Raw genomic sequence first — 15,110 nt, 5'->3', positions numbered from 1 at the left:
AGCACCAGTGTCCACAGTGAAGCCGGTTTTAAATCGCCATGGACCGAGTGGGTGCCGACCATGAAAGAAGCCCCTGCTCCAAAATCGACACCTTCAAACTCGACTCAAATTTGGAGTTGCCCTCTTGGACAAATCAAATGCCTTCTGGAGAAAAGTTTGATGGCCAGTTGAGACAAAGACTGAGCTATTTGTCCACAATAATAAGAGGAGTAAATGTGCAGCTTTCAGCCGTCGAGTATGGTGGTGGTAGCATTATGCTCTGGGGCTGTTTTGCTACTGGTGGTACTGGTACATTGCACAAAGTGGATGGAATAGGATAAAACTTGGATGTTCCGGCAGGACAATGATCCCGATCCACAACTGATTTAGGAGTGGATAAAGGCAGCTAACATTAAATTTCTCGAAACGGCCTAACCCAGGCTCGGCCAACGCCAGGCCTCGAGGGACGGTGTCCTGCAGGTTTTAGATCTCACCCTGGGTCTACACACCTGAATCAAATGAGTATTTCATTACCAGGCCTCTGGAGAACTTTAAGACATGTTGAGGAGGTAATTTAGCCATTTAAATCAGCTGTGATGAATTAAGGACACATCTAAAACCTGCAGGACACCGGCCCCTCGAGGCCTGGGTTTGGACACCACTGGCCTACCCAAAGACCTGACCGCAATCCTGCTTTTAAAGCCAGGTTAAAGCCAGAAACAAACCAATTTACCAAACAATTCAAAGAGTGGTCAAATAAGGGACATTTAACCAAATATTAGTGGTTATATTATATCTATGTATACATTTCACCCTGTGTGGACTAGAAAAAAGGCTAAATAAACTCAAACTTATGCACCCGGTTCTTGTTTTTTAAAGTAATTAAAGATAGATGCGATCATTCCACCCCAGAAAAAAAAAAAAAAACAGTTCAAAGAAATAATTATAAACCTAAATTACCAAGACACTCATGGCCATGATGACCGTAAACTTCTGACCACAACTGTACTTACCCAGTTTTAATAAGCAAATCATGCTTTCAAAATAAAGCGAATAAGTTTCTGATTAGATTTTAGCGCACACATGTGGTTTCTCTGGTGCACGTCTTTATATTTAAAACAAATCCATGCACAAATCAAAGGACTGTGGTTAAACTGATCCTTTACACATAAAACGTCCCTTTGAATCAGTAGCTGCTTCCTGTCTGGTGGGGAGCAGATGGCAAAGCAAACCCAGGTGGACACACCCATCTTATACCCAAACCCCCAACTGTGCCACACAAACAGCAGGTTAGAGTGTAAATGTACAACCCGACACACACCCCGACAAACGCTCCTCGCACACGCACACACACACACACACACACACACACACACACACACACACACACACACACACACAGAGCGACAAACACATGCACACAGGATCCTACCAATAGGAGCCGCTTATCCCAGGTAGGCACCTGAATCAAAGGGGATAGAAGAGGTTGAGGTACAACTTCCTTTTCCTATCACTTCACCTGTTTGTGAAGCTTTTTTTAATTTTGATTTTTAAGTGAAACCAAAAAATAAAATAAAATAAAAGCAGGAGTGTATACTCCATCTGTACCAGAAACCATTATTTGTTCTACACATGTGAGAAGTTTCCTGCCACGTTTTCTTGGCGGTGTTGGATTAAAATGACTGTACTATCATTATGTGACATCACAATATTACGGTCACATCTAGGGATGGGTATCGTTTAGGTTTTAGCCGATACCGGTGCCAAACCGGTACTTTTGAAACGGTGCCGGTGCTTAAACGGTGCTCAAACCGGTGCTTAAAGAATGGAGAACACAAAAATTGGTCCAAAAACCTCTCACGTTCAGCTGTTTTTTTGTAAAAAGATAACAATGTTAGCCTTTTCTGCAGCTATGGGGCATATATGGTATCACTCTTGGCTGGAAGCAGTGCTTAAACAATGAAAAAACACAAACTTTGTCCAAAAACCTCTCATGTTTAACTGTTTTCCACTTTTTCTTTGGTCGTTTTAGCAGTTTTGGCCAGGGTGAAGGGAGTATCTGCCATCAAACAAGAAGACAGCCGCATGTAGCTATGATGATGTTTGCTAGTTCACCTTACATGTGTTAATGTAATAACATGGTTAGCCTACTCAACATAAATTACACACGAACAACATTAAGCTACTCACGCAGAGAAGAACGGCTGCTGCTGCCGTCATCATCCGTCATCATTTCTGCTACACTGGCGGGGCTAGGGGCCAGGACTCTCCTCTTCGTGTTTTTGGGGGATGTTGCTAACTCCGGGTCTGATAACAGGCACCACACCCGCAGTAGATGTGCTCGGTGTGAGGTCTCGCAGCAAGCTATCAAATACGGCGCATTTCTCGGCTTTTAAACAAAACGCTATGCGTCGCCAGGTGTTTCATCGGATTTGAGGTGTTACCTCCTTTGACAGTATCACAGTATCAGCTTAAAGCACTTGTTGCAGGCTGCTGAGTTTGCATATTTTGCTGTGAAGTACAGCCAGACTTTTGACCGCTTCGCCTTGGACATTTTTAATCTGTAGCTCTGCTCTAAAAGAACGCACGTACCTGGACCCGCCTACTATCCTCGGAAACGTAAATTGATTGGCTAGAATCTAAAGTGTATCACAGCTCAGGAAAAAAAAAGCACCGAAATGTGCGCTGCTTTTCGGTCTGGTCAGAACACCGGTACCCATCCCTAGTCACATCAATATCTTTGTTATACAGAAATAAAAACTATATATTTTGCTTGATACCTCAAAGAAGTCTGCTTTTATCTTACAGCTGATTTCTTACTGTGGCTCAATACACTGGTAAGGCAGCTTGTTTCTGACACTGAAAACAATCATTTTGTGTTTCATAAGTAAAAGTTTGGAGTTATTGTCTCAATATTTTTACTTATTTGAAGTTATTTTCTAAAATTTTAGTTTTCTTCTTAGAAGTAAATCCAAAGACAAGACTTTTTTAAATCTTGTTATCTGCCAAATTTTTTTGACATAAGCTCTTTTTTTCCATTGTTTATCAGCAAGAATTCCCGCTACTACAGTAGTCGCACTCTGTGTCAAAGACTTTTATTTTGAAAGTCAGAAACAGGAAGAAGCCCATGCATACAAATAAATGAGGTTTCTGGTACAGTTCAGGGCATAACAATCAGCACCACGTACCTGGGTTACTGGAGCCGTCATCGATGAACTTTAAGTCTGTGTCAGTTGTGTCTGGGGACTGAAAGAAATAAAAAGAGACTCTTATTAACAGGGACTGACTCTGGGGTTTAATAACCTGTAGCCCAGGGGAAGCCTTCACCAGGTGAGTAGTGGGGCTGGCAAGGTAGGAGACTGTCAGGAAACATGTCAGCTGCTCTCTGCAGTTTAGCAGGCAGCACTGAAGCTCCTAATCTGTCAGAGCCACAAAGCCAGAGTACATCTACTCAACTACTCCCCCCAGGAGAAACGGGCGTGTTAAAGAAGAGGGCGTCGATTAAGTCATTGGCGTCGAGGTTTCTTGTGTCAGGTGGACACACCCACAAAAGAGAGGACAAACAGAGAAACAGCACTAATGCATCGATGCACAACGGGGAAAAAACAAAGAAAAAAAACAAGCAGAACTGTAAGGAGTCATCTGTTGCTTAATTTGAATTAAATTGATCATGCTTGGAAGTGATGTTTCTATTTATTCACTCTACACAAAGAATTTAATGTGTCACTCAACTGAAGCCGACACACATGACAGGCTCAGACGTTTTTCAGATGATGCACAAACACAGACTTAGCTGTGGTTGGAGTTATTCCATGATACGAGCTGTGAAGGCTTCCCTTTATATCTCCACTCCACTTTAGGAGGCGGGGGACTCAACCAATCAGTGTACAACGCATTCTTCTGTTCGGCCGGATAACACGCTCGACTTAAATACAGCTGCGACGTAGACATCATGTAAATTTCATTTTAAAAGCTACTGAATTTGTCTGCAGGGATCGAAGACAGTATACACTGATCAGAGATAACATTATGATATAGAAGCAGGAAAGATGGGCAAATGTAAGGATTTGAGTGAGTTTGAAAGGACAAAATTTTGCTGGCTAACCGACTGGGTCAGAGGATCTCTAAAACTGCAGCTATTGTCGGGTGTTCCCAGTCTGCAAGGTCGTGGGCAGCAAAGTCTGAGCACGTGGGGAGCATAGGCCTGTCAGATCCAACCCTCATCTGTGACATCTTGTTTCAAAAAAGGTAAAAATCATTGCCTGACACTTCAAAATTGGAATTTGCCTTATATTAAGTATATATATATTTTATACTGCAGTGGAGGGTTCAGTTCACAGCCACTATAAAGTCAAGGAATAACTACAACTGCGAATAATTTGTTCTCTGTGAAGATTGAAGATAGGTTTGGAAACCCCCGAAGGCTTAAACGACCGTGCAGGAAACAAACAAACTGAAAATTTTTGTAATATCCATAAATATCCCAGAATCCCAGACAGCGGTGTCACAGACGACGGATATTCGACTCAGAAATAAACGACCACTTGCAAACAAGCGCTGCTGCTCCACCTCTACACCAAGATTCCCCTGCTTCTCCCCTCTCTTCCTCCACACGGGAGGAAATTAACTCTTCCCCAAACAGACGGATACAAACGGAACCGTTATCCTCTTGAGAGCACAGAAGATCAGCGGATGAGATGAGATGAGCGCAGGTGAGAGGAAATGTCAAGAAGGACATGTCATTCTTCTGCATGATGTTCAACCCATGCGTGGAACAAGACAACTGATGGCAGTGAGTGTGAGAGTGAATAAGATGCAAAGTTTTCCACCCATGTTAGTGGGATCAAAGACCTGTCTGCATCCCAGCAGCTGCTGAGCGTTAATGTTTGCGACCGATTAGTTGGCTGCGAGATAGATAGATGTGAATGGATACAGCTAAAGATGCTGTTACATTTGTGAGTCACAGGTGTGAGGCAGGAAGGGAGGCTGATGTGGTGTGCTGTTATTTAGATTAAAAGTCCGCCTTCATTGTGCAGGTGAGAGTTAGTGAGCCACACCACGAATAGGAGAGAGAGCACGGATCGATGACTGAGCGACAACCTAGACTGCAGTCACAGGGAGGCCTCCGGATTAACAGAAACTAGAGGGAAGAGGCAGCACGGGAAAGCCAGGGAAGGGAGGGAGGGAGGAGGAGGAGGCTTGATGCCTCCGGAGATCGGCATGCAGCCAATACCTGGATGTCGTATACGGGTTTGGAAGAAGGAATGGCAGCAAACTGTCGGTAGTCAAACTTCTTTGTTGACACGGACTAGAAGGATAGCAAACAGGAATGAGCAGAGGGAGAAGAGGGGAAATAAGGGAAACAAAAGAGAGGAAAATGGAGGAAGTGGGACAAAGTATAGAAAGGAGAAAACACAGCGGAAGAGGGGAAAAAGTCAGGGAATAAGAGGAAAAGACAGAATAAAATGGAAGAGGGAGAGTGGAGGGCAGAGAGGCAAATGGGTGATTTAAACAGCCAGCTGTGGCATTGATGGGAGAGCAGTGTGTGTGTTTTCAGCTCTGATTGGATAGAGTGGCAATGAGCAAGATGGTGGATTCATGTCAATGTATTTTGATGCAAATGTACCTCTTCCAGCTTGTGAACAAACGAGCCTGACGGTTTCCTTTATTCAATTAAATCACACTGTAAAGTAAGTGTTACAGCTTTTTAAAAAAAAAATATTATGATGACTCAAGCTCTCCAAGTCAGTACAAACTAGCAAGTGGGGGAAAAAAACAACAATGAAATCAGTCAATAAGAAACTGAAATTCAGGATTAAATCTTACCAGCCTGCCGGGCGAGGTTAATCCTCGAGGACTGAGCTCTGCCAAACAGACAAAGAAATGTACTTAAGCAGGTAGAAAAAAAGGGTGGAAAATGAGCTTTTTAGGTGAAAAGACAAACACAGTTTCCTTTAGCAGCAGCTTCTTACCCTCCATAGGAGTGGGAGAGGGTGTTGGTGCAGGCGAGGGTGACTCTGTCAGTTGATCTAGTGTCCCACGTTTCTTCCCGTCCCGAGACTTGGCGATGACCATCTGAGCCTTCAGTGCATCCTGCTCCAGAGACTTCATTCTGCAGGAGGAACGACCGCAATCAAACAAATATTCAAAGGCATTTAATAAAGTCCAACGTTTACAGAAATAGGGAGACAAAAAACTGACACTGTCTCTCTCTCACACACACATATGCACACCACTACGGGTGGGTGCAGGCCAATCACTGCTATTTTGGGGGTGTTCCTTGTCCTGGTTTGCAGGGATTAAAAAAATAAAATAAAATAAATGTAATTTCAAAGCAAAAATTAAGGATGCACTCCAGGAAAAGGGACCACCTACTGCTAGTAGGCGTACCCTCAGCTCACAGAAAGCTTGCGTACTTACTGCGGATCGCGTGTTAGTAACAGTACAAAAAGAACAGCAAGGCACAAATGAAAACGAAGAGTTCTGCAGAACGAGGGTGGAAGACAAGACAGAGAAAAGAAAAGAGAGGCGGGAACCAAAAGGAGCTGGAGATGGGAAACAGCAGAGACGTGCAGAAGCAGTACGGCACTGGAAAGGCAGCAGAAGCACTGTCAGTGTTGCTGCGAGTGCTTGCTTGGACCTTTCCGAACTCGGCCTCTAGCAAAGTACCCCAAATATCAAAGCACCCCAGCACAACCCCACGATGCCGTGCATCTGGCCCTGGCGGCCGGGGCCGAGGAGCAGACCTGAGCTGGGAGGCTGCAGAGGAGGAGGTAGAGGAGGAAGTGGGGGGCTGGGGTGCCGCGGCCGTGCCCTGAGATGCCCTCACTCGGGCCTGGTAGAGCCTCTTAGCCAGGTCCTGCTCATACTGCCTAACATCCTCCTCTAGGCCATAGGGCCTGTGCCCCACAAGGTCACAGAGAGAGGGAGGGAGTGGAATAAAAAAAGTGTACGCCAGGATGACGGAGGAATGTGGAGGACAGGAAGAAAGGCACACAGACAAAGAGAAGAAAACCAAAGAATGGAAGGTAAAACACCAATATAAGTAGGAGAGCCAGAAATGATAAATAAGACAATTTTTAGACACAGTAACAGTGAGACAGAGACAGACCACACACGCAGGATAGTCACTAAACTAAATCTACCGAGAATTTACGTTTGCTTTGACATAAAGTAACTTCTTGAAGCCTTTTATTTACTAGCTTGACAAACTGTAACAGGAAACGTGGGACAGAAGTGTCTCTAACCCTAAAGAATTTGCAACTATAAAAGTCTGGTCTGATCCTTGGTTTCCTTCGGTACGCATTTTTCTTTGCGTGTGGATGCTGCCGTCTTCCAAAGTTACCATCCAAGTTAAGTCTCCTGTTACTCAAAAACTGCTGAAATAAATCCACAAATCGAGGTTTAGCCCTGAAAGCATTACATTCTACTTATTTTATTATCCTTGCTTAACGTGTGGCATGGTTGTATTACCGTGCTGCCCTCCACATTGCTCTCTTCTCGGCTTCCAGGGCTCGTTTCTCTGCAGGGGACAGGTCCTTGTCAGGTGCCACGGCCAGCTCGGGGCTCTGCATACGAAGTCGCTCTTGGTGTCTGCGCTCTGCTTTGGCTGTTCGGATGGGAGCTGCTGACTCCCCGGGGTAGGCTGGGACGAGACTGACGGGATAGACGGGTGCAGTTAGTTTGGTTTCTAGGCTTTGAACTCTGAACCCACTCAGTCATCAGAGGGAGAAATTGAAAATTCTGCAGCTTAAACTGACCCCTGCAGTGGGAGGATGACGCGAGGAGTGTGATCAGTGGCTAACAGCAGGTAAACATGTTGTCCTGTGTGTTGTAATTACCCAGTCATTGAGTTGGGCCTCTGCTCCAGCCTGAAGCTGTCCTCCAATGAATTCCTCTGAGAGTCTCCCTTGCCATCTACTGAAGAAGGCCTTCATGCAAAACGAACAATTAGTCTTCAGTGTGCGGAAGAAAGTGTAAAGAAAAATAGATTCGTCTAACACAGCTTCTCACCCTGAGCTGTAGTTTGGCGGTGTGGAGCAGTGCTGCGATGGGGTGGACACCGGCTCCACTTTGTACTCCACTCCATCCAGCAACACCTTTCCGGTGGCCTTCATCTGCGCCACCTGCTTGGCCAGGTCCTCCTCATCCTCATCCTCGTCGTCATCATCCAGTAAGTACTCCCGCGCTCGCTGCTCAAACTTCCTCTCTGGTAACAGATTATCATGTAAACACACTCCACTGATTTGAACACATTCCTTAGCTGCATGTGGCTAAGAAGGACACTCAGGAAACAAACCTTCTTCCTCCCTCATCTTCTTGAGGTCATCCTCCCCGACGAGGGAGACTCGAGGCTTGGGTTTTTCTGGCGTCTGTTGCTTCATGTCGATCTCAAAGTACTTCTGTCTGTCCCTGAAAGAGCGCTGCTCTGGGCTGTGCTTACCACCAAATACTGGGCTCTGTGGCATCAAAATCAGGACAAAATGAACAAAATTAGAAGCGATAAATGCTGAAATTAGAGCGCTTGCATTTTTCCCTACTGAAAAAGCAATTATATTATAATAACATTCGTATAGTGCTGCAGATTGAATGCTGAAGTCTGCACGAGTCAGCATTGTTGCACATCAGGTTCCTTCGTCTCTAAATCTATAAAGGTTTTTGGTTAGATGCTTGAAATAAGATGTCTGGTTAACGTCACAGTTCCACAGATTTTATTCTAAAATATACAACACCCCAGTAAATATCCCACAGAGAAGTGGCTAAATGAGACGACAAGGACTTTTAAAGTTATTACAATGAACACAGGAGGTTAGTGGTTGTGGTGAAATTCAGGTCATGCAGCTGTGGTTTAGTTCCCTTCCACCCCATGTTGGCACTTTAAGTTGTTGCAATTGCATTTATGCTTCAAAATCATAACAGTGGTGTCAACTTGTGGAAAATTATCCCGCTGAATAGGGCTGTTCGATATAACGATATATATCGGATGACGATATGAAAAAGGTCTATCGTTTCATTTTACGCCATCGTTTGTTTCGTGGAGTCGCAAAATAAACTGTTTACGGCAATATTTTTTCATCGTTTTGATGGTCACTGTAGTGGTTATATTAATTTCTTAAAGTTCTCTCTTTCTCTTATATTTTATATAACCACACTACAGACGGACAAGCGCCTGTTTTTATGCGTTGTGGTTAGCAACAACGACGGTAACACCATCGCATGTCCGCTTGTTTATGTTCCACATAAACCTTTCACAATAAAGCTCAAGATCCTGTTGAGGCTTTTCAAAATAAACTAAATCACGTGAAAGAGCAGATTATTTACGGATGAGAATTAAAAAAGAGCCGCCAGGTGCTAAAAATTAGACCTTAGACTCAAACGTTAGAACAGGCTTTTCCCCGCAGCACGCCGTGTAATAAATACTCAAAGAAAACGGCAGCCGTTACAACTTATGTCAAAAAATGTATAGTTTCATGCATCGGTTAAAACACTCGACTCCAGCTACATGACGCGCAGCTGGAAACACTTCCCGCAAGTCGAGCTGCCCGAGATTCACAGAATTTACAGAAAATGTTACATTTTTGTGATTTATATCGTTATCAGACGACAGAATTCTTATATCGGGATATGAGATTTTGGTCATATCGCACAGCCCTACTGCTGAACAGAACAAATGTTAGAGTTCGTTTTCTGTGATAACGCAAAAGCACAAGGAAAACAAAACAAACAAACAAAAAAAACAAACTCTGGTTGATGTTAAATGCAGGATCATCTACACATAGAAAGTCCTCGCAGCACTAATTCCGACTAATTAAAGCTGCAGAGACATTCGCAAGAAGGTCAAAAGATGTCGTTAAAGATGCAAGAAAAGCATCTCAGACCAAGGAGGACGAAAAAAAGAACAGCCATAAAATATAACCCAGCACCATTAAGCTGCATCACATCAAATAACTGACGCTCCCAATTCCTGACAGAAGTAGCATAGTTGTCTCCAACCTGTAGGAGCACAGACCCCACCACCGGTCAAGCCAAGCACATGAGCACAGGGATGCTCTAGCTGTGTTGGAGGCGGTGGGTACCTGCAGGTCCATGGAAGGCGTGGAGCGGCGCGGCACTGCTGCAAAGCTCATATACTCACGACGGTCTGATAAGAGGGGTTGCCGAGGGGAGACCTTGCCGGTCAGACCCTCGCCAGCTCCCTCCCGACCATCGGTGTCATCAAACACCTCGTTGTTCAAATCAGGCTGAAAAGGCCACACAGGTCATCACCAGATGATCAGTGCAGCACGCTTTGAGCAGATGTGCAAAGCTACAGCTTCAATACTCACATCTTAAACACCATATTGACCCAAATATAATGAAACTGTAGAGGGGGACTTTTAGAAACTAAATGTCTAGAAACAACTGCTGTCTTTATTTTCTGGTCAACGTGGTACAGCAGACACCTGTGATATGTTTACTCACCTCTGGAGAAGGTTGCTTTGGTTGGAAGTTGTTCCTTGTGCCATAAAGGTCCTGTTGGTAGTGCAAGAAATGAGTGTTAGCAACATGAAGGACACAAAAATGACTCAGGACTGAAATGACTACAGAGGACAGCCAGACCGATTAACAGATACACAGTACGTAGAGGAGTCAGCACACCCCCCTGCAATATCACGTCAAATGATTGAAAAGTGTAACTACATTGCTAATAAGATGAACAATGAAAAACAAACACAGTAGAGTGTGATCGCTGAGACAGAACTCAGCACACCTGGGATTTTTAAGGAAGTGAAAACCTTGTTGTCCACTTTGATCACAAGGTGATGCCACAGGTTGCCTCCCACTAGGCCCTGGTGGGAGGCAACCTGTCTCCAGAACAATTGCTATAGTCACAAAGTCTGGTGAAGGTTTGCAAATAAGTGTCAACTGATTTCTAAATACAGACAGAAACTACAGAAAACGTTTTATAAAAATCCCACAATCGTGTACATTTGTACATTTAACAGTTCAACTGAGTACTGAACAGCAGTCTTATAACTGCGTTCAATGTGTGCTCTTTTGTTGACATTTAGTGTTTGCATGTTAGGTTAATTATGCTACATATTTTCAAGAAGACCAAGTTTGGGTGACCTTCATCCCATGAGGCACTTTATGAAGCACCCTGCTGGGTATTAAACCTTCTCTATGTACAATTCATCACTAATGTTACAATATATATTTCTATTAATTTAGTTTGCAAACCACGACTGGCAAAAACTATTCAGTTAATTTCAATTTAATTTATATAGCATCACATCACAACAATAGTTGCCTCAAGGTGTTAAAGACCCTCCAATAATACAAAGAAAACAGACAAAACCCCAACAATCATATGACCTATAAGGCGCTCATAGACCACCTATGAGCAAGCGGAGAAATTTCCAGCACAACCAGGCTCAGGGAGGCAATCAGTCAGGGATGAAAAACTACTTTGCTAAAGGACAGAGACAATGCACTTTTTAATCATTTGACATTTAAGCGATATTGCACAGGGGTGTAATATATTTTTAAATAAATGTGACTGAATATTAGTACACGAGCCACACATGAACGGATGGATGGATCGAGAGTCAACACCAATATGACAGATGATGGCAACGAAGGCATTCCACACGTCACAGCACGTCACAGGCCCCCCCAACAAGGCGCAGGCTTCACTTAGCGCAGCCTGCTCCAGTCAGGAGGATGCGGCACGAGACCAACCAGGCAGCACAGCATGCTTGTGTTGTTGTAGTGGCCCGGTTGAGTCCGGACAGCACGGCCTACCTGCGGCGGCTCCAGCACTGCCAGTGAGCGAGGCACGGCGGCAAACGCCTTGTATGCCTGCTTGACATTCATGGGAAACTCGTCGGGCGAGGAGGGGGAGGGGGCGCGAGGCTGCAGCGTGGGGAGGGGGTCACGGAGGGAGGGTGGGAGAGGTCGATATGGTAAAGGAGGCGGGGGGGAGGACAGACAGACGGAGACATGGAGGAGAGGACAGACTATGAAAAAAACCAGCAACGTTGAAGAAGACTGTGGAGGAGAACAGGTGAAGAGCATGGCAGCTGGTTTCATGTGAGAGAGGAGGGAGTATGCCAAAAAAGACAGACAGTAGGGCTTGGAGAGTTCAAAGCAATGGAAGATTTCTCCCGTCAATGAGCAACTTTATAAAACAATCAGGAAGACGTGAGATGAAATCATAGGTTCATCAGTATTTTCCGATCCACTTGAGCTACTTGCCGATAGAATGAAATGAGCGAGGCGGTTAACTTTTAGGAGTTATCCTGGGTCGAGTCTTCAGGTAGAGCTCAAATAATTACAACCTCAAGATGTGCCCGAGGCTGAACACACTCAGCCCCCCTGTGCACTCAAACACTTCAGATTTGGTTTTAACTTCTTTGGAACCTCATTTGTGTGCCATAATTACCTGTAGCTGCTGCACTTTTTTAGTATTATTACTATCATTATTTTTTAGGCTGTGTAGTCACAGCACGTGGCACGGACGCCAACAGCAGAGAGAGAGAGAACAGCCCTACGTGGTGGTGAGGGGTCTTACAGAGGTCTGGGAGTTGAAGGGGGAGGGGCCATGCTGAAAGGGGTTGGGGCTGTGGCCGTCTGGTGTGGCGGGCGAGTTGCTGGGCCGAACACGCCCCACTGGCTGGATGGCACCTGGTCGCGTCTGGAAGGAAAACAAATATTGATAGCAAAATATAAGTGAACTGTTGCTTGAGTTGATGAAGTTTAATTAGAATGAATGAAAAGTGGGTGGAGTTGATGAGTGAAATACATCTGAGCATGTCTGCAGATTTTATAGAATATAATTAACATCAAGCTCCGCCTCCTCCAGAGCTACTTCAGGCGTGGCAATTCTGAGCACCTAAAGAGACTTTAAGGGTCTGTTTAGCACTTTAGCATGCAATACTATACTGGCTAGACTGTATGTAAGAAATATATATGTTTAGATTTTAGACTTTATTCAACTGTTCCTGGGAAATAATTCCATCACTTTAGCACCCACCTGTATAGTAACCAGTAGGCTATCAAATACAAGACCATAAATAGCTTCATATATGTGGTTAAACGGACACAAACTGGACTCTACTCTTATACTGCAAAATACATCATCCTAAAACGGCTATTTCTGAGCTCTGGAGACACTCACTGATGATGAGGGGTTGTCCTTGACAGTGGGAGTGGAGGTGTAATGAATAGTTGCCTGCAACGAAAATTAAAACAAAGCCATGACAATGACACAGAAATGCATGGATCAGCAGCACAGTGAATAAAACCACTAAATGTAAACTTAAGGGGCTTTTTTAGGATGATGCCAGGCCACATAAAGACACTCTTCAGAAAACTCGAAGCTACCAGAGTTTACCTTGAGCTAATATGATCACCAAATGTGGGACAGCGGTCGTAATATGCAACGCAGATTGATAAAGCTCAAGGGGGGAACAAAAACGATCACCCAGTGAGAAGATATTAAGCCATAGCTGGTCAGTAGATCTATTTCTCCAGTCTGCATGAGGCAAACCATGAGTAATCAGCTGGCTGCGGAGAAGCAGTCACATGCTTTTCAGACCACTCAGCTAGTTATGTTTTACTGTCAGAGAGCTCAGAGCAGCGTGAGCTAAAAAAGAAATCCAGGCCAGCGCTGAAAGGGCCGCATGCCCCACTTACGAAGCGGGTCTCCCTGCCTGCACACAGGGAGCTGTTGGAGGAGTGGTGGCTGGGCTAAGGGTGGGAGGAGAGGTCAAAGTGTCAAATACCTCCAATAAAGAGCTACAAGTGACTCATGGAAAAAGGATTAAAAAAAATGAATTAAAAAAATTGGTATGAGAGCAGGCGATAAATAATAGAAGAGAGCTGGGTTTAAGAGCCGCTTACCGGTTGGATAGTAGGAGAGTAAGGGGCTTCCCTGATTGGGCTTTCCGTCCTGGTGAAATCAGAGGAAGGCGCCTGGAAAAACAAAAAAGTAAGGACACAAATTTAACAGCCGCTCAGTTTCACTGAAAACACAGAGCAGAAAACAAAACAAAAACAAAAAACTGTTTAGTCCAGCTGTGAATTTACGCCTCCCTAAACATGCGCTTTTCTGTGCCGTGCTCCTTCGTGACCCTCCTCCTCCTCACAGCTGTCGGCTCAGACATTCCAGTCGATCCTCATCACAGACTCACAAATACCTCACGAGGTGCCACAAGCTCTGTGCTCACAGTAAAAACATGCAACTGTTCAGCTGGTTGTTATTAAAACAGGATTAATATGAATGAATTGGCCAAAGAGCGTCCTAGAGAGGAAAAAAAAATTCTTTCACATGAATCATCCAACTGAGAGTATTTATCTCAGAGTGCAGCTTTCTGTTAACACACCATGCTGCCTCCACACCACACTCAGGCGGGCGTCTCTCTTGCCTTGCTGAACAGCCAGGGCTGCAGCTGCCCCTGTCTGCCGTAGCCCACCGGAGGCCCCGACAGGATCTGCTCTCCAGGAGGAAGACCTTTTCCTCTGCGATTAGCCACCAAGAAAGGGTTCTCGCTGAAGCAAATCGACTGAGAGTCCACCAGGCACTCCTCTTCTTCAGGTGCAAGGGATGAATTAAGAGGTGTCGTGGAGCCAGTACTCTGGGGGGTGGAGGTCCCATCAGGGGAGAAATGGGATCCTTGAAGATAGCTGGGGTCTGAGTTCAGACTGGAGCTGGACTCAGGGTCCAAGTGGCTGAGGGACTTAGAGGATTCATCTAAACCAAAGCCTAGGGGCTTTAAAGGAGCTGTGTACTGGGCCTGCACGGGGGCCTCCATAGGATCAGTCAGAGTGACAGAAAACTGCACAGCAGCAGAGGAAAGAGGGGGACAGACAGACAGTAAACCAGTGACAGGAACTCCAGAATACAGAGAAGAAAGGAAGCTGCTCTCAGTTAGATTAAATAACAAAACAAGTTGATTACCACCTCAATTCCCTCCTCACAGGTTTGGCTGTTCTCACTAAAGTCACTGCAGAGACCAAGGGGCACCGATTTCAACAGCAGAAAACTAAATTTGTAACTCTAAAATTTTAACTGTATGTGATCTCAGGTTCACTCACTGACCCCCCCCCCCCACCGCACAGGCTAACTGGTTTTTGCAGGTACTGGAAGT

General features: G+C 44.9%; 1 protein-coding gene across 14 annotated transcripts in view; it reads right to left on the bottom strand.

The window, feature by feature from the left end:
- The window catches only part of scrib (scribble planar cell polarity protein), a 77,763-nt gene that overhangs the window by 2,690 nt on the left and 59,963 nt on the right, over positions 1-15,110 (bottom strand). For 8 of the 14 annotated variants that reach the window (XM_040044208.1, XM_040044209.1, XM_040044210.1 and 5 more), the window contains 14 exons: positions 13,864-13,935; positions 13,139-13,192; positions 12,533-12,655; positions 10,441-10,491; positions 10,056-10,220; positions 8,279-8,438; positions 7,993-8,188; positions 7,821-7,910; positions 7,453-7,635; positions 6,726-6,878; positions 5,952-6,091; positions 5,806-5,843; positions 5,213-5,287; positions 3,168-3,225 (listed from right to left, as the gene is read on the bottom strand). In XM_040044208.1, the coding sequence (XP_039900142.1) occupies positions 3,168-3,225; positions 5,213-5,287; positions 5,806-5,843; positions 5,952-6,091; positions 6,726-6,878; positions 7,453-7,635; positions 7,821-7,910; positions 7,993-8,188; positions 8,279-8,438; positions 10,056-10,220; positions 10,441-10,491; positions 12,533-12,655; positions 13,139-13,192; positions 13,864-13,935 (1,558 nt within the window). Of the gene's footprint in view, positions 1-1,411; positions 1,442-3,167; positions 3,226-5,212; positions 5,288-5,805; positions 5,844-5,951; positions 6,092-6,725; positions 6,879-7,452; positions 7,636-7,820; positions 7,911-7,992; positions 8,189-8,278; positions 8,439-10,055; positions 10,221-10,440; positions 10,492-12,532; positions 12,656-13,138; positions 13,193-13,863; positions 13,936-15,110 lie in introns of all 14 variants that reach the window. The other 6 variants (XM_040044216.1, XM_040044220.1, XM_040044214.1 and 3 more) reach the window with 6 other exon arrangements.

Source organism: Simochromis diagramma, unplaced genomic scaffold (assembly GCF_900408965.1).
Source record: "Simochromis diagramma unplaced genomic scaffold, fSimDia1.1 OVJJ01000602.1, whole genome shotgun sequence".
NCBI classification, from domain to species: Eukaryota; Metazoa; Chordata; class Actinopteri; order Cichliformes; family Cichlidae; genus Simochromis; species Simochromis diagramma.
This window is presented reverse-complemented; position numbering and strand designations above follow the sequence as displayed.